Source organism: Paramormyrops kingsleyae, chromosome 21, assembly GCF_048594095.1.
Source record: "Paramormyrops kingsleyae isolate MSU_618 chromosome 21, PKINGS_0.4, whole genome shotgun sequence".
Lineage (NCBI taxonomy): Eukaryota > Metazoa > Chordata > Actinopteri > Osteoglossiformes > Mormyridae > Paramormyrops > Paramormyrops kingsleyae.
This window is the reverse complement of record NC_132817.1, coordinates 7,437,341-7,462,500: the sequence shown is the minus strand read 5'-3', so window position 1 is coordinate 7,462,500 and position 25,160 is coordinate 7,437,341. Positions and strand designations below refer to the sequence as shown.

General features: G+C 45.8%; 3 protein-coding genes across 8 annotated transcripts in view; 1 reads left to right on the top strand and 2 right to left on the bottom strand.

Moving 5' to 3' along the window:
* Window positions 1–129: 129 nt before the first annotated feature.
* hltf (helicase-like transcription factor) lies at window positions 130–10,829 on the bottom strand. 3 transcript variants are annotated; one of them, XM_023824399.2, is made up of 26 exons: window positions 10,692–10,828; window positions 9,088–9,224; window positions 8,567–8,733; window positions 8,206–8,339; window positions 8,025–8,116; window positions 7,749–7,820; window positions 7,068–7,259; window positions 6,762–6,857; window positions 6,603–6,657; window positions 6,424–6,481; window positions 6,221–6,276; window positions 6,006–6,044; window positions 5,686–5,781; window positions 5,443–5,534; window positions 4,920–5,063; window positions 4,213–4,351; window positions 3,455–3,590; window positions 2,769–2,948; window positions 2,551–2,681; window positions 2,116–2,306; window positions 1,826–1,948; window positions 1,603–1,715; window positions 1,133–1,313; window positions 923–1,003; window positions 647–801; window positions 130–431 (listed from the first exon to the last, which is right to left on the bottom strand). In XM_023824399.2, exons 3-25 carry the CDS (start codon window positions 8,716–8,718, stop codon window positions 655–657), a joined length of 2,700 nt encoding a protein of 899 aa, XP_023680167.2. In that variant the 5' UTR covers window positions 8,719–8,733; window positions 9,088–9,224; window positions 10,692–10,828; the 3' UTR covers window positions 130–431; window positions 647–654. The 3 variants fall into 3 exon arrangements, with proteins under 3 accessions (XP_023680167.2, XP_023680168.2, XP_023680165.2); XM_023824400.2 differs by lacking the exon at window positions 9,088–9,224 and having other exon boundaries at window positions 10,692–10,829; XM_023824397.2 differs by lacking the exon at window positions 10,692–10,828 and having other exon boundaries at window positions 9,088–10,609.
* A 28-nt stretch (window positions 10,830–10,857) lies between these two features.
* bdh1 (3-hydroxybutyrate dehydrogenase, type 1) lies at window positions 10,858–14,614 on the top strand. Its single transcript, XM_023824405.2, has 5 exons — window positions 10,858–11,070; window positions 11,780–11,890; window positions 12,688–12,829; window positions 12,924–13,076; window positions 13,406–14,614. Exons 1-5 carry the CDS (start codon window positions 10,858–10,860, stop codon window positions 13,870–13,872), a joined length of 1,086 nt encoding a protein of 361 aa, XP_023680173.2. The 3' UTR covers window positions 13,873–14,614.
* A 710-nt stretch (window positions 14,615–15,324) lies between these two features.
* nck1a (NCK adaptor protein 1a) overlaps window positions 15,325–25,160 on the bottom strand; it is a 29,722-nt gene continuing 19,886 nt past the window's right edge. For all 4 annotated transcript variants that reach the window (XM_023824401.2, XM_023824402.2, XM_023824404.2 and 1 more), the window contains 2 exons: window positions 18,474–19,189; window positions 15,325–17,732 (listed from right to left, as the gene is read on the bottom strand). In XM_023824401.2, the coding sequence (XP_023680169.1) occupies window positions 17,538–17,732; window positions 18,474–19,189 (911 nt within the window). In that variant the 3' untranslated portion in view covers window positions 15,325–17,537. The remainder of the gene's footprint in view (window positions 17,733–18,473; window positions 19,190–25,160) is intronic.

Below are 25,160 nucleotides of genomic sequence, written 5' to 3'. Positions count from 1 at the left end.
TATCTACTTAAACATCAACTTTTGCCACAGTCTTCCACCTTCGTTGGTGACACCTGATTTAATTTTACAAAATACCTACAGTAAAGTGTGTATGTGCTGCTTTTGATGACAAACACAATAAAACAACACTTTCCAGGTATTCAGCCATATATTTGGTCTATGAATAACAATATAGTCATAACAAAGGCAGTTGTACATAGAGCACAAACTAAAAACAGCACCGCAAATTATAAACTCCAGACACCACATGGAAGGTTAACTGTCATGAAGCCATTCATGATGGCCAGCTGTCCCAGACACGGCAAAAACCTCTTCGGTCCCTCTGTGATCTCCCTGTAATCCCTCTCGGTTACCAATAGCAGCTGCGGAGCCTGCTGAATGCAATGGGCAAGCCATCTTTTTACGGTCCTTCCAAGGGTTCTGTCAGTGAACTGCGAAAAACACAATTGATTTAACAATAAGGTGCTGACAAGCGACTACTATCTAAACTAGGCATGTGTCTGAGTCTCTCAGATTACTTCTCTCTCCATGGCTCCTTCCGGAACCTAAATTTTCCCGCATTAGTTGCAACAGACAATGTTGATGCAAAAAGGAAAGGAAGTTTCTTGCACAAGTCAAGATTTCTTAAGTCTGTCGGGGTAGAAACCTGTGCTGTCACAACTCCATGAGCGCTCGGATGTCCTCGATCCGCGACCGCTTGCGCTCCTGCGCATGCGCGGCCCCGAAGGCCTTCTCCACCAGCTTCTGCTTCTTCTCCTGGATCCTGACCATATTCTCTTCAACTGAGTCCTTCACAATGAACTGGAGAAGAGGTTCGACAGAGGGTTTGATCTCAATTCGAAAAATGCCTACAAGGTTACTCCACAGGTTGGAATGTGGCTGGAGTTTAGATGACGACGGAGCGCGGATGGCAAAGACTCGCCTTGGTGATCACCACGTCCTTCTTCTGGCCAAGGCGGTGACATCTGTCGAAACACTGCTCCTCCGCTGCGGGGTTCCAAGCCTGCGACGAGAAGCACACACGGGGAAACGCTTTGAACGAAAGAAATGGAAAAGCGACAGCCACACATACCCCTTAGGCGTTGACTTTGTCGCTCCTGGTGAAAGACGTGGCCAGAGCATGCCCACTTACTGGGTCCATGAGGAAGACCCGGGAGGCGGCGGTCAGGTTGAGCCCCACCCCCCCAGCCTTGAGTGACAGCAGCATGATGGTGGGACTTCCTGGGGCAGGGTCCTGGAAAGCCTGGATGGCACTCTGCCTTTTCTTCTGGTTCAGGGAGCCATCCAGCCGTGTGAATATGAATCCCTGCTCCCTGAGCCGGACACAAGGAAGGGAGGCATTAAAGATCCTCCCTGAAACCCAGCCATTAGCCACCAAGAACTCTGTTATTGTTTCAGTCTATTACCGAGCCTAAATTGCTCACAGCGGTCTAGAGTGTTCTAGAGTGTTCCGGTCTAACTAGTGAATTTAATCTGAATTGCAGATTTCCTCGCCGTTCCATGCTACTGCTGCCCCCTGCGTCCTGTCCGTCGTGCCCATTTCCCTAACTGGGTCCCCAACTGGGAGATGCTCACGCTGGCGGCACCCAGTACCAAGCTCACCTTAATGGCACTTCAAGCTGAGACAGAAACTTGGTGAACTGAGAAACCACCAAGCTCTTGATATTGGGATCCTGGCTGCGCAGTTGGTGCAGATGAGTCATCAGGGCGTTCACCTGCGTGTAGAAGCCGTCAATCAATAAAACGGCAGGTGTGTCATCAAACCAGGGAGGCAATTGTATAAAACCTTGTATCGTGCTTCAAGTGACGGATGCCGTGGACTTGCCTTCGAACTGGACATCCAGGTGTCTTTGCCGTTGGCGGAGTCCAAGTCTTCCTGCTTGCCTGGGTACTCCACCAGCTCCTTGCTGTTGATCTGAGCGCGACACAACGGACATTTGGCACCCTCCTGAAAAACAGAGAAGAGAGATGTTCAGGACCAGATGATGGGAACCTTTATGTGTGGGACCCTTTACAGCCACCTGCCTGGATGGATGGATGGATGGATGGACACTAAAGAACGTGATAGCATCAGCAGTGTCACTGGGCAAACAGCTGCTGTGGGCGTGGCCTCACCTTCTCTGTGCGGATAACCTCGCAGATGCAGGGCTTGCAGTAGACGTGGGCACAGTAGGTGATGACCGGCTGACGGATGGATTCCAGGCAGACGGCACACTCCTCGTCCGAACCAGAGCTCAGCACCAGCGTGATCTTTTCCAATAACCGTGCTCGTAACTCGCCGGGTGTGCACTCGCCCTCTGGGGTACCTGGGAGGAAGAAAGACAGAAAACAAAAGGAGGGATGGAGAAGAATTTAAAGAAAAATAAAAGGAGGGGCTGAGAGGGCGGGGCCAAAAATAAAACCCCACCCATCTTTGAAATAATTGAACAACCTTGGTCAAAAGAAAATCACCACCCCAATGTCTGTAAGATTAAATGTTTACGTAATCAAGTAAGAATAAAGACACGGTGCCCTTAATTCCCGATTCTATCTTTGGCGGCCCGGTCTTACCATCTGTTGTCACTGTTGCCGAGATACCGGAGCCCCCCAATAGCTGCGGGTGGCAGCAGAGCTGACGCAGCCGGAGCAGGATGGTCAGCACGTCAGCATAGTTAGTCAGGACAGTCCCCTCCCTGAGGTACCTGCAAGCAGCGGCCATGGTGGCAAATCGGGTGAAGAACGTCGAAGGACCCGTTGGACCCGTTTGCTGCTGGGAGGTGCCCCTCTACCTGGCTATGATGGCCCTGCCATCCATCCTGATCCTCTCGTACTGCTGCCTCTCCTCTTCAGAGAGGATCACGTGCTGGACGAAGACCTTCTTCTCAGGAAGTTTCACCACGGGCCGCCCACCAACCCTGCTGGTCTTGGTGCGCCGAAGAGTGATGCCTTTCACCAGGGCCTGCAGGTTCCTGACCCAAAAATAAGTAAAATAAAATGAAATTTTTCAACTGACAGGTGTTTCTCAGCCACTAAACAGATGGACAAGTATTACAATTTTAGATCTTATCTCTTAATATCAGCATTTCCCAATCCGGTCCTCGGGGACCCTTAGCGGTTCACATTTTTGCTCCCTCACCCAGGAGCTGAGAGGGAGCAAAAACGTGGACTGTCTGTGGGTCCCCAAGGACCGGATGGGGAAACACTGCTTTCTTATTATCTATTTTATATTTACCAAGCATTCTTAAACACAGCACTTTAATAAAAGAACAAAGGGCTTATAGATATAGTATAGACGTAGTTTTTTGGTCATGGGAACCCCCTAAACATGATTGGTTTTCTCATTCCTCCAATTGGGGCTGAGTAATAGTATGTAAGGAGAGCAGGTATTTTGGTAGGTGAATTGTACAGGCGGCCCAAAGGGATTTCAGACACTAGAGGTACGTAAACGTGACAATGCCATCCCCTGAATACCCACTTCAGGCCGGTGTCGTCTCCCAAGGTTACGGGCCTCTGGATGACCCGGTTCCACCACTCCCACACGTCGAAGGGCTTCAGCTTCAGGAAGGCGATGAGCATCCACAGGTCCTTAAGCGAGTTCTGAATAGGAGTGCCTTCAAAACGAAAGACAACGAAAAACCAAGCCAGTTACCGAGCGCCATCTGCTGTTGAAAAATACAAACTGCACCAGGAACATGGACGTCAATATCAGGACATGGTTTACACAATAATAGACAGTACAGAATAGAATTTCCATATGAAAATAAGTAAATCGATAAAGATGGCAAAAAAAAATAAGTGGGCGAGCAAGAAAATAAGCACAGAACTGTAGCGAATATTTACTAATTTGCTGGACAGATATTGCACATGTTCCCAGAGTGATTTACTGGTTGTGCAATCTGATGACTGCTGGAAGGAGTGATTTGCTGAGGCACTAAGAGGAGCGTTTTATGCTAAATGGCTCAATGTGCTTTTCTGTCCAGACACAGCACTGTGAGGCAGACGAGCAGCATTGTCCATGATCGACCGAAGTTTGGACAGCATCCTCCTCTCTGTCACCGTGTCAACAGCATCCAGTTCATCCCCAAGAACTAATCCAACGCTCACGATTGGCTTGTTGAGTCTGTCGGCCTTTCATACTGCTGCCCCAAGTGCACAACAGCGTAGAAGACGCTACGAGAGACTCAGCCACTGCATGGAATGTGGGAAAGGCTGGGGTTATTCGCAGGCACTGACCTGATAAGATCCACCTGCGCTCGGCTTTCAGTGCCAGTACGGCCTTGCTTTGCAGTGCGTTGGGATTCCGCACCACGTGCCCTTCGTCCAGGACCGCCCGCAGCCAGCTGACCGTGTGGAGAGGGCTGCTCCTGTTGTTCTAACGACAGCAGTCAATTGCAGGATATGCTAAATCAATGTCTCCCAAGACGGTCCATGTTTTTGTTCCCTCCCAGCTCCTGGAGCGAAAACGTGGACCGTCTGTGATAAACATAACAGTGATAGGTGCAGGATAAACCACTGACTATCAGAGGTGAAAAGTGCAGGTCCAGAAAGTACAAATCCAGACCAAGATTGTTTCAACCAACCAGCTGAGTTACTCTGTGAACGCGACTCATTATACTCAACTGGTTGGTTGAAACAAAATCCTGGTCTGGATTTGTATCTTCTGACCCTGAACTTATCCAAAAAGGGCCGCTGTGTATGCAGGTTTTCACTAATTTGACTAAATTAGATTACTAATTACTACTTAGAGGACTGATTGACTGAAGAGTGCTCAAACCTGGGTTTGAACAGCTGACCTAAAAGTTCTCCCAAAAACCTGCGTAAACACCGGCCCTTTCAGGATAAGACTGCCCACCCCTGGCCTATAGTAAGAGGCCTATCAGAGCAATTTTCTGGTTCTTACACCAAGTGGACACAAGTGACAAAAGTGAAAGGCGTCTCACCCCATAATCTGCACTCAGGACATTATAGGTGGTCAGCACCACATCTTGCTGGGCCAGGAACTGGGGGTCGCGGTTCCGCTCTGAGCCGTAATACGCATACGTGTTCATATTGACGTCTGCGCACACGTGCTGCTCAAACTGCTCCTAAAAATGCATTTAATCTCCACGTCACTCCAGATATAGTTCTAGACATGGCAAGAAAAATATGTTTTTTTAAAAAAGAAAAAACAGTGGGAGGGTGTTACAGGACCAGACCATAGTGGGACCAGGCGGGGGTGTTCCACAAAGCAAGATTTCTCAGCTGGGTTAACTTAAACTAGAAGATACGAGTGTCCAATAAGAGTTTAGTAAGGAGAATTGCTATTGGGCACTCATGATGTCTAGATTAAATTAACCCAGCTAATCTTGCTTTATGGAACACCCCCACGGTCCCACTGTGGTCTGGTCCTGATTTGCAAATGAAATCGCATTCAAGCGCACAGTGGGAAATAGCGCCTCCAGCTGGTAGTCAGAACACACGCACCAGCCAGCTGCCGAGCACAGAGAGAGGGCAGATGATCAAGGTTGCTCTGGCCATTGAACTCTCCTTAGACTTCAAGGGATTTTTACCGCCCCCTACAGACACACACGCAAAAATACTTGTACACACCCATCCTCGTTAATGGCAACAGCTTGCTCCTGCAGCAAATAACCAATAATCTTATCTTGCACAATCCTGCCTCTGTCTGTATGTGAAGGAACATCACAGATTCTCAGCACCACATACCGCTACCCTTGACTTTTTTATTCAGCGCATATGCCCCCTGCTGGAAGCCTCCAAGCGCTGCGGCAAAGCCAGCATCTTCTGTCAGCATGGCTGATGCTGTCAAACACAAAGACCGTCCCCTTGAGGCTGGGCTCACAGAACAATGCCTGTTTTATTTATTCATTTATTTCTAAAGAGAGCAGACCCACAGGGAACTCAAAGGGATTTCAAAGATAAAAAGAAATTATGCAATTTTAAGGTTCACTGTTTTAAAAAAAAAGTAATTAAAAAAAATATATAAAAAAATCACTGAGTTGTTAGAAAAGAAAAGCTAAAGATACCCTTTTTGGAAGTCGTCCCAGGGTTTTCTTTCTTCTTGACTGAAAGAGACGAGCAAAAACCAGATTCCCACCGACATCCAAACCAGCAGCACCAGCAGAGCAAGCTTTAGCGGCTATGCTAAGTACTGCATATTACAGATTTCACATTACTTACTGAAGCATCATTTGAGGACACAACACCAGACTGAGAAATTTCTCAGTAGTCCTATGCTCACCTTTTTTCCCAGGCACCTCTCCTTGTCTTAGGTCTCTGAACTCGTCTTCGTGATGCCTTTGTGGCGCAGTCAGAAAGAAAAAAAAAAAAATACCTTTGACAGTCTGATCCAACGGAGACTAAATGTAAACCCGACAGAGGACGTTGCATTGTATTCCAGTGGAAGCTGCCTACCATCAGAGACAGCATCCAGGAGTTCCTTACCGTTTAGAATGTGACATACTCGCAGAGGCTTGTGGGATTTCCTCATCGCAATCCTTCCCTGGAAAAAAATCCAAGGATGCCGGATGAATTGCATTAAGACACCGCATATAGCTCATTTCCACGCTTTAGCGGGTGGTGAGACATGTGAAGGGTGCATCAGTAAACCCTCCTGAACTCACCTTTAAGGGCTGAATCTTTCCCTGTTTTCGAATCAGCGGCACGGGATCTGTTTGTCTAAAACACAGTCAGGAGAGCTCTAGGTATCATCAAAGACACACTGCAGCCATGGAGCTCTGAGCAGAACGGGTCTGCGGAAGGTTGTGCGGTTTGCTGGCTACCTTCATCTTCGGCACAGTGGCGCATTTCTGCAAGGGTAGAGACTTTCCGTCTTGGAAGTTGGTGAGGATGAGTGCTATCGTGGTGAGGGTCTTTCCCTGAAACACAAAATTGCAGAAAACTGGACACCAAAGAATGAAACATGACTTTCGCTTCAGACAAGCAAATCGGTTTTGCGTTTCCGACTAGAAAGACCATTACAGACAGCCGTACTATTAATATACTCAACAATAACAACCTCGGAGTAACCTTTTCCCACAAAGGGTACATCTCACAGAGATCAAGCATAAACTTGTCCATGTTCTCACCAATCCCATATCATCAGCTAAGATCCCCCCCAAGACTTGGTCTGGTCTCTCTCTGACGGCAAAGTTTGTGAGGACGTTGAAGAAGTGTCCGTTCTCCTCCTTCCAGAACGGGGGCAAGTCGTAACTATTCTCCCGGGAGGTCATCCAAGCCAACGCCTGCTTCTGGTGTGGAAGCAGAGGCGTGCAGACGGCCTGGAATGACAGGAACCATGAGGCACTAACAAGATGTGATTGCTTGACCAACAGATTTGTCTCAAGCTGTTCTAACATCGCCAAGTCCAGGGCTGAACTTGCAACTTGTTTGGTACCATTCCGAGAACAGTGGAAGCACGTCAACTGTAATCAGGTCATGGGCTGAAAACCTACAAATCCCTCGTTATTCATTTATTAGATGCTTCTAATAAATTGCCCCAACTTGGAAGCCTGCCAGTAGGCAAAAAAATAATAATTATAATAAATCTTAATATAATTAAAGAGTACCAATTAGCCAATTAGCATTAAAGGAATACATCATAACATACAGAACATGGCTAACCGTTAACAGTCAGGTAAACAAACTTTCAGTACAGACAACAAACAAGTTTCTCTTCGTTGCATTTTTGTCCTACAATAGGTTCATTATTTGAATCAAGTATCATATAAACAAAACCAAATACGTCAACGCGAGCCAGCAAATCGGACCTCGGCTGGTTCCATCTCCCGGGTCTTGTCTTCCATGAGATCATCAAAAAGTTTGTCGAAAGCATTCTTCAGCTAGGAAGTGGACCAAAACAGAAGCACAAGGCTGAAAACTAGACACAATGATCTCGATAATGTGCCGTCAGCTAGGAAATAGCAACAACTCTGAGGGTGGAGTAAGAGACTGATGTGTCATAATAATACTCTGTAACTATATTGTAAGGGGCTAAACTAGAAGTTAAATTCGCTCTATGCAAAAAGAAAATAAAACGAACAAACCTGCTCAGCAGTTAGTAACTGCGCGGCTGGTTTCCTAGAGCCAGACCAGAACCTCTCCAGCGTGTTACCTGCTCTTGTGGGTCCCTTTGCACCTGGCAGAAGTAGAGGACCAGTCATTTCCTCTGGCATCTATACCAAAGGGGGGGGTTCGGAGAGACATTAACTACCGTTACAGGAGTACCTTGAGATGCTGAGTCGAGCTTGAAGCCATGGTTGGCCAGCTCATTCACCACTGCCACCCTGTTCTCCTCTTTGCCCCAGAACGAGAGGTGCACGGGCATCGTGAATGCGTTGTTTGTACGATAAGGTACCACCCTAGAGGAACAAATTGGGCAAGAAATAAATCCATTAAACTGTTAACTTTGCAACTCACACCAAATATTGACAGACTGGCATTGTTAAGCTGCCAAAGTTAAACCTCTGAAATCAGGAACAACCTGCCATCTACAGATATAAGGATCCAGCAGCTATTAATGTGCCCAATAACCGATGGTGCTCCAAATCCCAGACGCTTCACACCGACTCACAGTGGGGTGACTCACCCCTCCACCCTAGCAAGGTTGTTATCCATGATTTCAGCCAACGGGGCTGCCAGCTGTCTCCTGATGTGCCCGACCTGATTCCCGTAGACATTGGCCACCATGACTGCATTTCTGTCATAAGGATTGTGCGGCTCCCTCACTAAGGAGATCATTTCTCCGTTGTTCACCTGGAGGTAAAATTAAGAGAGGTGACCAAGACGTTATTTTTTGGCTTAACTCACACATGATGGTGCCTTATTCAGCAGAGCTGCCAACTTTGATCAGCTGGCTGGAGTGAGATTTTCACTTAGAGACAAGTCTGCACACATGCACACACGTATGTAACAGTTTTACTACCTTGTAAACAGTCTGTAGGGTTTGCAAACTGCCCCACGCTTGTGATGTAGCTGCCATTAGGTTTATAACGGAATAATACACATTTGCCGCAAGACTGCTTGCGTGCGAATCACGCCAGATGTGTGACAGTTGGCAACCTGCTTTAGAAAGAAAGCGTATCAGATGCCTGATTGCTGTTTACGTACCACGCCTGTATAGTATCGCAGCCCCACGACACTCCCCTTAATGGTCCCAAACAGCACGTTTGCCTCCTGGTCTTCATTTTCGGCAAGTGAGTCTTCCTCGGCCTGCCGGATCGCCTGAGACAGGGTTTCCGTGAGGTCTGTACCGAAGAAGTCTACGGAGGTTAATTGGAAGCCCTCGAACCGCCTGCGCTGCCCGAACTGCATCACGAACCAGGATTTATTGTGGACACCGCTAACCTAATTAGAAGCCACTTAACTGGAGCAGGAATCGCCTTTCAGTAAAGAAACAGACTAACTTACAACGCTTTCATGCCTAGTTTCTGCTCCTCTACAGTCTAGTAGATAGCTACACGACCATATACCACACGCCCACTTGTTGGGTAACATGCGGTTAAACTGTCCTATGAATGGCAATCTTGTTTTCAAAATTTAATTTATGTATGACGTCACGTCCAATCCGTGCGCCGTCGAAATCATTTAAGGCGGGGTCTATCCCGGAAATAAACAGGCCCTTTAGGTTCAATGCAGCGCTACACACTACAATGAAAAATAACTAGAGGGGCAAAACTCGATAATGTAAGGGTGACTGCACCGGAAGTGTGATGTGGACAATATCACAAATAGTAAATCTGTTTTTGCATGATATGTTTGTGCAATCAGTTGATTTTTATTCAGGTTTTATTCACCAATTGCTATTTTGAGATTATTCGTTTTTATTATTTCGTTGATTAGAAATGCATTTCCTACATCCGATAATCAAACTTTTGAAGCTTGCAGGATATGGACTTCTTGTTAACAGTGAATATATATGCAGACAATATCTGTGTTCTGAGGTGGACATTTTAGGACATTTAGAAATCCAGACCAAGGTTTTGTTTCAGCCAACCAGTTTTGCACAAAGTCACAGTGACGGAGTACTGATCTGGTTGGTTGAAACAAAATCTTGGTCTGGATTTTTACTATCGGGGTGTGAATTAATTGCCACCTCTCTATACAGATATTTTATTGCGCATCATATAATGCATCTCCGGACAGAACTCAAAACTCAGTTCAGTGCATATACGTAGAATATATAAAAAAAACAGACTGTTAATAAAGTGGATTTAGTGCAAGCTAAAAAAACGCATAAATTTAACCAATGCATCACTTGTCTATTATTATAGGAACCGGGAGGTCAATGGCCTCACATCCATGTGGACTGCTGTTCTTCAAAACATTGTCTTCTCTCTGCTTCTGCGGTCTTGCCAAGAAATGTGCGTTGTTGTGATGACTGAATCTATTAACCTTTCATTATTCTCCCCCTCACCCTCATGTTTTCCAAGAATTGTTTTTTTTCCCAATGCACTGGAGCTTTTCATAATATTCCCCAAACAAGACAGCTGTATTATGGTCGTTTGTGCTTGAGCTAAAAATTAAGGCTTAATTTGTTCTATCAACCGCCCCCCTCCTCCCCGTTGTTTTCCATATAATTCATGACATTCTTGAATATCTACGCCATAACCAAAAAAGTGACGGTGTCGATAATCCGACATCTTCGTTTTGCCCTCATGCAAAAACAGCAAAAAAATACCACAACCTGAACAATTCCTACAGTAAATACGTACTTGTTAAAGCTTCAAGTCACACCCACAGTGAAGTCCGGACTTCACCTCCCATCTGGCTCCATTCTTTCCCCCCGATTGTCATCAGAAGAAGCGTAAATGACGTCCGGCAAGTGCGAAATACTTCTGCACCGTTTTACCGCACGCACTTCTCCAGGCAGCAGCCGACATGGTTTCGCCGTCGATCAGACGGGGCGCGGCTCTGGTGGCGTTTTCCGTGTTCCTGACGCTGATCCTGGGCTTTGGGCTGCCGGCGGTGCTAAACTTCGCCGCCGTACGCTGCGGCTTTCCCGAAGCCAGTGTGGCCGAGTGCATCGTTGCAGTCTATCTGGTCTTTGTGCTGTACGTGGCCATGCCCTCCGTGCCCCGAGGATCCGTGAAGGTGAGGTGCACATGCACGCGGCTCAGGCTGATCCCCTCTTTTATTTTTGCTATAGTCGATTGCTTTCTCCCTGTGAGCTTTCTTAAATTAAGCGAACTATCGTTTAATAAGAGAAGTCAATTTACTGGTTGTCTAAAAGTATTATTAAAGTTTCTATTCACAGAATTGCAAAATTAATGATGTTTATCATTAAATTATGTATTACACTGGGCGGAAATTTCCCAGGGGAAATTAGGAAAAATTAAACCTCCATTTTCTTTGTTGCTGGTCCTTTAGTAAAACAGTACAGTACAACTCAGATTTATCCTACCAATATGGGAATTGTTCAGAAACACTAGTTCTTGTTCATTTGGTTCTGATGTCGGAGTTTGATTTTAACTGAATGTGCTTACATCACGCTAACTTTTCAGGAAAGTTTCTGCTTTATCTTTATAAACGCAAATGAAACCTAATTTTTTTACAGTATCACTCCTGTACGAAGCAGTAATACTGTGGTGTTATGCACGATTCGTTAACTTTAAGGTGTTAGCGATTAATCTGGCGTGACTTTGCTCTTTTGCGGGTTAATCGGCTGGTTGAACGTTTACATTTGTCTGTGCAGTTTACGGAATGAGTGAGAATTTTAATTCCCTGAAGGCATGTGGAACTATAAATAGTGTTTTTGAATACAAAATGTACTTTGATGATCGGTTCCCTTTGCCCCATCCAGATTGCCGGTAAAGCGGTGCTGATTACCGGTTGTGACAGAGGATTTGGATTCGCTCTGGCCAAACACCTGCACAAGTTGGGATTTACCGTCTTCGCGGGATGCCTGCTGAAGGTACCGAGGTTTCTAGCCGTCTGCTGTTCACTCTTCGGAATAGTTATCAGTCAGTCATCAGTGTAGTTTTTTCCATCCAGGTACGGACAATTCCCTATAGTTTCTGACTTGCCAGTGGATATTTTTTCATTTTTGGTGAAGAAAATTGCATAACATGCTGTTACTTGTCAGGAACATTGGATAAGTAACCAAGTAACTCACTCAACTACTTAAATGGAATTTGACTTGAGACCAATATGTAGATTAGATATACAGTTTATTTTTTAGCAAGTAAAGGTTCTGTTTCACAAAGAATAGTTTTTATTTTACAAAGTTTTATTTATTTATTTTTAAATTAAAATGTCTTCCGTCAATGTTGATAAATTCCTGGAGCCTATCCCTGACACTGTGACTCTTTAGCACACACGTCCTGGTTATCATCTATGTCCACAAATGCTAGGGAGGTAAACTCCTTAAATTCATTCACTGTGTGGGGCTTCCTCTCAAAAACCTCCTTTACGCCCCGAGATAAAGGTCCCTTGGTGTCTGGTCGGGTGAACGTGGTGGGCAGTCAGTGTCGCATCCAACACTCTGGAAAGGTTGTCAAAACTGTATACCTACTGTTGGCCAACCATGTATATAACAGAGGTCCTTCCAAGCCTCAGTAATCCCATAAACTTATTTTTCCATCTGTAGCATAGTGGCCAAACACCCACAATGCCCTGCATTAGTTGAAATTGATGTGCAGAGCATTATGATGTATTACGTGACTGGGCAGCTTGGAGCAGAAATTTGGCATCATCCGTTGCTTTTGCCAGGAGAACGGCGGAGACGGCGTTACGGAGCTGGAGAATATGCACTCTGACAGGATGAAGGTGGTGCAGCTGGACGTGTGCAGTGACCACCAGGTGTCCCAGGCCGTGGAGTTCGTGAGAAGCAACCTGGATGATCCTGAGAAAGGTATAAGGGCTGGACCGCAGGCTCCCTTCACTCCAGGGGACAGATCGAGGATCATTTGTGACCATTTCTGATGAACACCTCCTCTTCGGGCCAGGTCTGTGGGCGGTGGTGAACAATGCTGGGGTCTCCACCTTTGGAGAGGTGGAGTTCACCAGCATGGAAACGTACAAGCAGGTCTCAGAGGTGAACCTGTGGGGCACCATCAGAGTGACCAAGGCCTTCCTACCTCTCATCCGCAGGGCTGAAGGTGAGCTTAAGCTAGAACTTGGAGGTCCTGAGACCTAAATCTTGAATGGTCAGGAAAGCTTCTCCAAGACATCTGGCACTGTACCAGTGCGTCGGCCACTTTCTCCTTGGTGCAGTTCAGTGTAATTGGCCAGTAGAACACTGTTGATTATTTCAATTGATTGGCTATGCATTCTGGAGCAAATCGCTATACCGTTTTGCTAAGGTTATGGAGAATAAGTACTTAGTACTTGCATAGTATACTTCCATAGGAAAATTAGAATGAACGGCCCTTTGATCGGGTACTTTGAGGCTGGATGAAGATGGGTGGCTGGTTCACTGTGTCCGCAGGCAGAGTGGTGAACATAGCCAGCATGTTTGGGAGAATGAGCAACGCCATGCGCTCACCATACTGCGTGTCCAAGTACGGAGTAGAGGCGTTCTCCGACTGCCTGCGGTACGAGATGAAGCGCTGGGGCGTCAAGGTCATCATCATCGAGCCCGGTAACTTCATCGCCGCCACTGGCATCCTCACGCGGGACACTGTGGCTGCCACTGCGGACAAGATGTGGAAGGAGGCGCCTAGCAAAGTCCAGAGCGATTATGGGATGGGCTACTTCGAGCAGCAGGTCGCCATGGTGCGGTCCTACTGCAGCAGCGGGCAGAGGGATGTGACGCCAGTCATGACCAGCATAGCCGACGCCGTGGTGTCCCGCTACCCCTACACCCGCTATAACCCCATGGAGGTGCACTGGTGGATCCGTATGCAGATCATGACCCACCTCCCGGCAGCCATTTCCGACAGGCTGTACTTTTGATCCGGAACATTCCGGAGGCCTGTCAGTTAGTCTGGTACGAAGTGTCACATTCACACGGTTACAAATACTTGCAATCAAATTTTTATTCAGATGAACATCTATCATTTTGTCACTTCCAAAAGATACTGTGTTGAAGAATTTCTTTAAACTGTGACTTAGCCTTAGAACCGTGCCAGCATGGTTTGTGTTAAGTGCTTTTACGCTCTCTGTGTCTGCTCTTGGATACTGTGTCTTTGTGCATTTTATTTTTGTTTTGGTGTCAAACAGTGCAGCTCCCCACGGCTGTGCTACTGCTGGTTCCGGAAAACATGAAAATGTTCCATGGTGTTTGGGGGGGGGTGACGGCGAGAGGCTGGCTGATTCCCCAGCTCTAATGCTGTCAAGATAACCTCACAGGCTGGTACTTCACTCCCTGGGGGGGATTTTTACACCCCCCCCCCCTTAAGTGTAAAGTGGGTCATGTTAAAGCCTACCACGTATCAGGATTTTTTAGCACTGTGAAGATACCCGAAGCTGTTTCAGGAGCCGTCTTGGTTTGAGATGATACATGCAGTGTGGTTTTTATACATATGAACTGTTACCAAAACATTAAGATAATACTTCCATACCAATTTTCTTCTGCAGGTTAGACGTAAGCAATTTAAAATTTCACTGCATTCCACAAAGGAATGGAACAATGTCTATTCAGCAATACTGTGGTACTAAGTGAAGTCATTCAATAAAAGTGTTTTTATGATCGTCACTGTTCTTTGCCTCAACCTCTATGTTCTGTTACAGAAATTTCCAGATTAATCAAAGTGAGGTCGCCTTGCAGAACCAAGCGAGTTGGAGGTACCATTGACGTAAACAGGGTGGTTCAGTTGGGTGTGACAGTGCACGGATTAACCCCCCGCCTTTACAAACAACTTCTAATCAGTCCGACATAATACTATATAGTTGGCATCCATTTATAAGCAGTTGGGGGGGGGGGGGGGGGGCTGCATGATTGTTCATAGAGCTTATGGTCGAGCTTAAAATGGCACAAGACCAAACACAGAATCCTCATCTTGCTACAAGACAGCCAAACTACTAAAGCATCTCACTTGGGCCGGTTCCACAGTTCAAACAGGCGGAAACTTTCCATTCTCCCCTGACAAACATCTACTCCACTGCTGATTTGCCGTATGGCTACCATCCTAATGTTGTGAGCATAGAAATATTAAAATAAGTCTTTCCCAGCCAGTCACAGTTCTTTAATGTTTTGCCCCTTTTTATGTGACATATCAAGTACGGTTTGTGAAGATTAATGACCACATAGCTAATTTTACAATCCATGTAAATTTTACAATGCATAGCCACTAGAGGTCTCCAAAAGGTACAGATTCCTGACCAGCACTTGCTTTCCACCGTTTTGTGAACAGCACCTATTGCATTCTCATCTCTTAAGGCAAATTAAATTTAACACAAGCAACACAGAGTCGTTAACCATTTTATTACTTAATTTTAACAGTCTAGATAAACTCAATTATATGTGAAGTTGACTTCCCATGTAAACAGGAAGGGAACAATATATTATTTTTCACAGTATAGCCTGTTCCTTTCCACCGCTTAGCGAGACTGCTCTGTGTCACACGGGCCCAGATGGTACGCCTGACTCAGCGGCCACTTGGCCCAGACGAACCAATCAGCATCGTCCGACCGAGACTGAGAGCGACAGGAAGAACCGGCCTCTCCAATTCGCTGGCATCAGATGGCCAAACATGCACCAGATTGACTATGGGGGGGGGGGGTTGAGCAATCATACAAGCCCCCATAGTAAAGTACTTCCAGGCAGTATCGGGCATTTTTAATTACCTTACTGCAAATTAATAATTCCTAGCTTAAAATGAACTACAATAAATTAAGGTCACTTGATCCCTCCCATAACACAGGCAACATCTAAAAGATAGAAGAACGCAGGTCTTATGCTGTTAGCAACACCGTGGAACGAATGGAGAATGATCCTGGCCGGGTGAGTGGCAGTGCCTCGTTCCGCCTCTGAGCGTGACCCCCCCCTGGCGCTGCTCTTAAAAGCTCGGTTCTCATATCACCTGAACACCACTGCCCCCCCGCCTTCTTCGGCCAATTTCCCAGACAGCCCACCTTACCACATAACTTGCTTTCTTTCCCATCATCTCAACCTCCAGTCTAGCTCACACAATGTAAAAAACATTAATACCTTAATATCATATCTTAAGTACATCTATCCATTTCTCCTCCACCAGAGGTCTGCAGGACACCACTCTGCCCGCTGCCCCTGGAACTCTGACAGAGATGCCACAAGATACTGCTATTTTCCATAAAGACAATACTACCATTTAATATCTAAAAATATCTCCTTCCTTAAAATTTTCCAAAATAAAATTTTGGCCCCCGCAGAACTCGGAGGTTCTTCCTCCAAATAAATTCTGTCTTAAAGCTACAGATGTATTTAGAGAAACAGGGGCGAGGAAAGTGGCTGCGGGATTAGTCTCAGGGTAACACAGATCTATACTTCAGGCCAAGCGACAGCGCTGCTGGAGGGAGCTGGAGAGGGAGGCAGAAGCATGAAACACAAACAGGACATGACATCACTGGCTTGAGTTCTGGCTAGAGTTCTGTGCAAAACTAAAGATGGGAAAACATGCAGCATGCTGTGATGATAAATGAATCTAAGTTACTATAAGAGAGCAATCCTCTCTCTCTCTCTCACTCTCTCACTCACACACACACACAGTAATATCATTAGCAAACCAGATAGAGATAGAGACCCCTTATAGTAAACGCTATGTGTTATGGAATTTTTATGAAGTGGACGCCCCTGTTCTAAACCACTGAGTAGTACTGCCCATTTCTTACATCATTCTCTTCAAAGACACTGCAAAGGGACAAAACCATCCTCTCCATCTGCGGGGATGGAGGGAGCAGTGACTTCATTATCTAAAGATTACACGATATGCTTCTCAGAGAAGGAGACCTCCAGGAATTACCAACGATGCAAGTATTTGTTCCAGAATGACAGGGGTCCCTGGGAGGCATGGAAATCCCCACTTTAGGGTCACACCCACAATCCCACACTCCCCTCTCCTAAAACCTCAAGAAGCAACAGAAAGTCCGATTCATCTTGCCTCAGGTGGTATAAACCAGTTCACAACCAAATCCGAATTCTGACAGTTGTTGACCACAAATTAAAAAAAAATTAATATATATTGGTCAAAGTCTGTTTTACACATTGCCTTAATTGGTTGCTGGCCTATAAACTGAAGTTTCATAGCACTGCTGAGCGAGTGAGTGTGTACAATTTCAAGAAATCTCGAGTCCATTTTCTTCCTCAATCCAAGCTCTTCAGGCACTAAGAAAAAAACATCTCTTAGATGTCTGAAAGTCCAGGGAAGTTCACTTCAAGCAAGGCAAGCTTTAAAATGAATATAATATATATTAACAAAAACTAAATTGTAGTTGATAAATGCCGTAGTCAATATACATATGCATCTACGACCTAAACACGACTTGTGAAATCAATACGTTTGAATGCTTTTTCGTTAAGTCGTTTCCCGACGATGAGTCCGCTGGCCATGTACTGTCCTCTGCTCCCGTTGAAATGATTGCTATTTCCGCCGGCGGAACTCGGCTGTAAGTGTCTATGGTTCTGGGAGGTCCGGGTGCAGTCAGGAGAGCGGCTTCACCAGATAGAGTTTGTCTCCTTGTTCACTGGTGAAGATGGGGGCCTTCTTGTAGTGTTCCACCAGCTCCTCCATGGAGTTGAACCTGCGCTGACCGATGCAGTAGAGGATGTCCTTCAACTGTACCTTGAAGTGCTTGTTTTTGCCCTGGGCCTTCAGGGAGATGGAGAAGTCGTTGGGCTGGGGGGGGGGATTATGGGAAATGGGAAAAAAAAAATAGGTTAAAATGACCAATCAGTATCAGAGTAGTGAGGTCAGTCCCTCTGCAATTCAAACTATTCATTTTTCCCCTTGCTTTGAAGAAACCGCTGAAATAAAGGGCTTTTCTTATTCTTCCCACTGACTCGACACTCAGCGTCGGTGTGTCTGGCATGAACATTTCCATTTAAAATTCACTATCGGAGTCAGTCAGTCGTGTGGGTGGCAATGCCACTCCCCTTACGTGGGTTACCGTCCTACATCTTTAAATATTAACATGGCCGTATATTTGCTGGAGCTACTTCTTAGCTCTAGACTATTTCCTGAGGGCACAAGAAAATGGAAATTTTGGAGTCTACAGTACAATTTGAAATTAATCTTGAAGCAAATATGGTCCACTGGATAAAAATGTTCCTGTTAAGTAAAAAAAAAATATATATATATATAGTGCTAAGTGATGGAAACTTGGGTCTGAGGACAGGAGATGAGGAATTCATCCTCATTTCTGCTGCACTACTGTCAGACATTAAGACCCTTTGGCATGCAATGATGTCACGTCACATTGCGAGCAGATCTTAAATCGAGGCTCCACATGGAATAGAGCCAGTTACAGTTTGCTGCTACTCACTGATATGGGATCCAGCCTGAATTCACTGGCTGAGCCACCAGGGGGAGCCATAACAGGTGCTCACTGACATGGTCGCAACCACCCGATGAGCTTACCGAGGATTCGCTGTCCCTGATCAGGAAGTCGCCCTCCTCGCCCCGCTGGTTCAAAGCCACTTCAGCCTGGTGCCGGGTCACCTTGCCGTAGTACCACTGTTTCCCCGCAAACCTCCCGCTTGCCGAGGGCGCCACATAGTCGCAGTCAGGCGTAGGAGGCCCTCCGTTGCCCTGCCCGCTGTTCTGCAGCACCGTGACGTAGTTCTTGGGCACGAGCCCAGTCCGCCCGTCGCCCTTGCGGCACTTCCACCACTCGGGGTCGTTCTCCGGCTTCTCCACCACGTCCATGACCTCACCCTTCTCGAAGTTCAGCTCTTCCTCGTTACTGGAGCTGAAGGGGTAGAGGGCCTGGACGACATGGAGCACGCGGTTGCCATTGGCACTCTGCACGACGGCCGCCAGCTTCTCGGTCAGCGAGCTCACTGGGTCCATCGGCGCCGTGCCGTCCAGGTCCTCCGTCACGTAGTTGGACGGGAACCAGCCCACGTGGCCGTCGTAGCTACCACGCCACCAGCCGTCGCTGCACTTCTCCATGACGATGACCCGCGTGCCCTTGACCAGCGACAGCTCATCCTCCCGCTCAGCCGCGTAGCTGAACTTGACCAATGCTGGCAGGTTCAGATCATACAGTCGCTCCCCGTTGTCCAAGAACATGTCGCCGTCAGCATTGGAGGCAGTCTCCCTCATGCCGGGTTTCCGCTTGACCTTCCCGAACCCTACAGACAAAGACAGACAGGTAGAACCCGGGGGATTAGTGGCTTAGCCTATTAGACCCTTAGGAATTCCCTCTAAGATGTCTGAAACGCCTCAAGCTGGGATTTTCACCATGTCTTCAAGGCCTCGGAGGAGCTTCAACTACAAGATCAAATCCAAAGAGATCTGCCAAGTCGTCCTGGCATGATACTAAGGTCAGCTGCTTGGCAGCTGCAGTAAAGGATTAGCAAGGGAGGTGATTAATAGTGAACTCTAATCAGGATTGTGAGGAGCCGTTGTCCAAGAACTACTCAATAATTCATTGTAAAAGGCCATTTTCAATAAAAATCTCTTTGCATTTGAGTTTCAGCCAAGCAGTCGCTTGTTTTCCAGAAAGGTGGAATTTCCACGACGATAACCTGAAGTCAATCGGGAGCAGACACTGTCAAGCGTCTTTGTTGACTGTCATCACGCGAATATAGGCCAGGGGTGAAAGATACCAGCTAAAATCGCATGACAAACTCTGAATGAAAGGCCAATTTCAATACACATTTCTTCGCATTTGAGTTTCAGGCAAGCAATCACTTGTTTTTTGGAAAGGTGGAATTTCCAAAGCCAAGACCAACAGCCAATCAGGAGCACATACTGTCTTGTTTACCTGCTCCTGCCTTATTTACACCGATTTCACATGAGTAAATGCAGGAGGTGAGTGCTCAAAGCTGATGTGCATGACAAACTCTCAGGAGGGGCAAGTGAAACTGCTCTGGGGGATGAAAGGCTGGACGCTCTTCACTGCTCGTAGGGGAGATGAGTCAGGTATTCAAGAGCTGGCAAGATACAGGTCAGTATTCACTGCAAGTTTTGGCAAAAACAAGTAGCCACAAAGACCTGTAAAGCTGCAAATCATTATTATGTGCAGAACAGAAAGCCTGTTTTGGGGTCTCTTACTGGCTAATTAACAGCCCACTTGCTAAAATGCACGTTAAATCACAGATAATGAAAAATGAGGAAAGCAGAAACCTTTGGTGTCCTGTATTCATTGTGCTCCTGACATTTTTTTATGAATAAATGGCAAAATGTTACTGTGGATTCATCCAACCTACAACCACTTCTCTGTGTTACTTGGGGGTGCAAGGCTGAGGTGCACCTTGGATGGGATGCCAGTTATTACTGTTCAAAACGGTTACAATCTCTAAACTGTAATGATCCTCACAGTCGCAGCCGTAGCACTTACACACCTTATATATGTACAAGGACTCAAGCATCTGGGAAACACCCCCCACCCCAAACAGCCAATACTCAGCACTATAAAGAAAATGTGCTTGGGCACTTTCATACGACAACATGAAGGCCATCTACCATTTCATTGGAAAAGGGGGGTAGGGAGGGGGATATTCTGAAATATACATCCAAAGAAAGACCCAAAGGCTGTTACGGCTCACCCAAGGTCATTAGTATCAGCAGTGCTCTTCGCGTTTCTAGAGGCAGTGAAGCTCGTAAACATCACCGAGCCGCGCTCATACGTCGTTACCCACGCTGCCTCCGTTTGCACGAAAATTACAAACGTTAGCCTAGCCGAACCGGACGCTTCCTACTCAAAATAGCTTCACCAGAGACATAAAAGATGAAAGTCAAGTGAAGAACGACGCCGTTGCTGACAAGCATGAGCAAGACCGGACAGAGAATCCAGATTTTATCACGGCAAGGGGCTCAGACAGTGCTACTGTAAGGGCTCTGATAGCTACAGTACACCTTGCTGTCACTGGTGCTGACTCATTCTACTCAGAGAACATAATTACTGCAGCAGTGGGTACCGTCTTTCGGTGCTGAGGCACAGATGTAGCTGCCTGGAACACATACACCAGAATCAGCTCATACCGCTGGACTAAATCTGTTATTCTGTCAATATTTGTTAAGGTGTTACACTATCTGAGATCACACTAGTCCATCACACCTACAACAAAATTAAAATCACATTTCATCCAAAAACATCCTGGATTGCTCCCAGTGCTTTCTGGGATACGATCCAGGGCTCACTTGTAAGCCTGCACGGGATCACAGAAAAAGTACAGGTGTACTGAAATATGACGTTTCTATTGCAGGAATTCTTGTTAAAGCTTTATAGTGAGATTTTTGCTTAACCATGAAACAAATATTGGAAATTCAGTGTCTAAAGTGATTAACACTTCAGATAAAATGTACCCCGTTTAAACAAACATTCATACAGTCTTGAAAAAAAACAAAGTGCACCCACAATGTGGCAGGTATCTGGGAAACCTATTTTGTATTTGGTCTTGCCAAACATAGATAGATCACTATTTACCTATGAAAGTGCCAGTGCACAGGTCAGATACAGTCATGGCTAATATAGAAGCAGATGTGCAATTTAAAAATGTTTAAATATTTAGAAGAAAAAAAAAACTGGAAAATTTAAAGTCATAAAATAATAATATGATATTGTGCATATGCATGATGATCTCTACATGTATAATTTCCAAATAGATCTTTTGCCAAAGATTCTGTTTTACCTAAACCGACATGCACATAATTCACATTCAACTTACACACTGAAGTTTTACACACCGTGTGCTCATGCCTGCAAGGAAAGTGATAGTAGTTTAGTAGGTGGCTCAAGTGGTTGCAGAGTTTGTTTTGTATCCGGTTACTTAAAAGTACAAAGAAAAAACAGCTGCTAATAAAAATATATATTATAAATAATAGAGAACCCTGAACGGCAATGTGAAAGCAAGGAAGTAAACAAAAGCATTAAAGAATCTTTTTAACATTAGTCCGCATTAAAATCTAGCTACCATAACATTACCTGCCGATAAGTATTTAGAAAGTCATTCATGAGCCATTACCGCCCACAACCCATACAAGCTTCTATTTAAATAAATTGTATTCATTTAACCCCATATTTTAATTAGGCATAATTTACTATGAATTACTACAAATCACTACCTGTTTATTCCAATAGGAATAACAAATGGAAACTGGGTCAATGGCACAATCATCCCACCCAACTTGGGTTTCAAAGCCTCTTCTCACCATCTGGTATCTAGAACATCACTATGGAAATGTCTACAAGGAGAGCAGGCCTCCCCAACAGGGAGCTGGCTGAGCAAACTATGGAAGGAGCCCCCACCGGTTCCCACCGTGACACAATGGACATCTTTATCGCTCTCTCTCTGGTACGTAGTTATCATTCCTCTGCAGCCATCTGACCTTTGGCAAAGTAATGCTGCCTCTACAGACAGGCTGAGACTCGCGGCCGGTCCAGAGTCTGCATCTCCAAATTCAAATGAATACTCCTTACTCCATTGTCACGGAGATGCATTATGCAACCATGATAAAAAGAAAACACTAATGGCACAAGCAAGACTCATCTGAAGTAGGTTATTGTCCTTAAATCTGAATGGACTTAAATACTGAAGATCCTTTTGTAAAAACAGTAGAATTGGGAAATTTGCCCACAGAGAAACCTATGATGTTGAAGAAGTTACATGTACAGACCACGACTGCAGGAGTTTTACCTGCCAAAGATAACGAAAAAAAAATCATAGTTTGGGGGAAAAAAGAAAGGCAGAGTAGTCCTCGGAGAATTAAATTGGTAGCGAAAAACTGTAGGCCAAGGCGCAGCGACTTGACTGTGTGTCAGCTGAGCCTCAAATGTTCAGGCAAAACGCCTGAGAAAAAGCCGCAGAACAGGCTTGTGGAGAGACGACAGCCGAAAGCTGGGAACAAGCTACCGTGACGGCCGAGGAGATTGGGGATCGTTTGCATTTCTGCATTACAAAACAAAATAGTTTGACACTTTGGGTCTGGCGGGGAATGTGGGGACCTTAACCAGACTCAGATTTGATAATCGCAGCTTTAAGCTGTAAGATATCAAAGGCCAGCAAAGTTGGGATAGTTAATGTCTTTTCCTGCAAAAGGAGAAATGGCAGCAAGAAAAACTGGTTGTAATACCTGGAGAGAGATCCAGCAATGACAGACCTCCTGAAATGAGGAAGAAAATTTCATGGCAGGGAATTTAGTCATGGTCACATGCTCACTTTTCTTCTGGAAAACTCCCGTTTTAAAAGCTTACAAATGCTGCATGATGCTATAGGGTGCATTGGATGTATGGGCTTTGAGGTGCAGTGGTTTTGACCAAAAGAAAGTGTGCTGTTCCAGTTCTATCTTCATAAGGTGATGGAGTGCAAAAATCCAGCCACGACATAAAATCTTACAGCAGCTGAACTCGTAAAAAGTGCCCGATCTGTCCACCACGAGGCCCTTATGCCATGCTAAATCACTCAAGCTAGACCGTCAACACGACTGGGCACTTACTGAGATGCTTCCTGCAGGAAACTAAAGTGGAAGCTTTGCATATAGCTTAACCTCCCCCCTACCCCCAGCCCGAGAGCCGTATCCGTTTTCCTGTCTCTCTTGAACCATAGTAGGTGGTTCTACTTTGCCATCTTATCAGATAACGAAGAATTCATGTGTGAAGACTCATCTTATCACCCGGAGCTGGACGAGTGCATCTTCCCTGTCTGGACAAGCTATGAGAAGAGTTTAAATGTGAATTTGCATGCACTGCATGTCAGTGTGTCCACATAGCTGGAGAAAGATGCTTCTCTAAAATTTAATTACGATACACATACCCTGAGCAACTTCGCATTACAATTAGCATCTTTTCCAAAGGACAGGACAGGACAGCACAGGCCTCTCAGAAAACCGGCAACAAGTAGGTCACATGACACAGACATAAACTAGCATGCCAATCTGCTGAATTATTAGAAACTAGACAGCATGACCGAAAAAAAAACGTTAGCAGAGTTAGCAGGAGATCAGCAGAGTCAGAATTAGCAGATCCGATGATAGCTATAAATATACAGGGCTAGCAGACCCGACGATAGCTATAAATATACAGGGCTAGCAGACCCTACGATAGCTGTAAATATACAGGGCTAGCAGACCCGACGATAGCTATAAATATACAGGGCTAGCAGATCCGACGATAGCTATAAATATACAGGGCTAGCAGATCCGACGATAGCTGTAAATATACAGGGCTAGCAGATCCGACGATAGCTGTAAATATACAGGGCTAGCAGATCCGACGATAGCTGTAAATATACAGGGCTAGCAGATCCGACATTAGCTGTAAATATACAGGGCTAGCAGATCCGACGATAGCTGTAAATATACAGGGCTAGCAGATCCGACGATAGCTGCAAATATACAGGGCTAGCAGATCCGAAGATAGCTGTAAATATACAGGGCTAGCAGATCCGACGTTAGCATGAGATCAGCACGGAGTAGCAGGAAATATAAAGAGTTGGCAGATCAGAAGTTAGCAGATGATCAGCAGAGGGAGTAGGAGATCAGTCAGTGAGATCTTCTTTAACTTCTCCAGAAGGCAGGACACAGGCGGTCGCTCTGGCATCGGCCCGTCAAACGCTACACGCAGTGGGAGACGTGGCCCCAGGGACCCCAGCGGCTCCAGCGGCCGCTTGCCGGAGCCAGAGCGTGGGGGGAAAATGAGCCCATTGTGTTGAGGCGTTCTACGTCGACATTCCAGCCCTGCATTTTTCCTGCTAGGAGGATGTGCAGGAAGGAAGCCATGCTGGCTCAGTCATAAAAACAGGGCTGCAAAGAAAGAAAGCAACCAAAAAAAAAACAGAATTTACCTTCTAGCAGAAAGCAGTCAATGTTTCAAAGTCCAAACTGAAAATGGACACAAAGGCAGGAAGGTGTGAACCACATGAAGGAGTGAGAGACAAAGACACTTGCCCAATTTTCTGCTTTTTTTAGTAGCTGGTTTAAAGTTAGTGCCTGTTGACTTCCTTTAAATATTCCTTTTGTGCAATAACAGAAGAATCAGCCAATTTGCGATCCGCACCCAGAAAAAAAAAAAAAAAAAAAAAAATACCAGGACTTCCCTTTATCTGGAAACATTTGGAGCAAACACGAACTGAAGAGGCCGGAGGGGACAGCAAAGGCGAG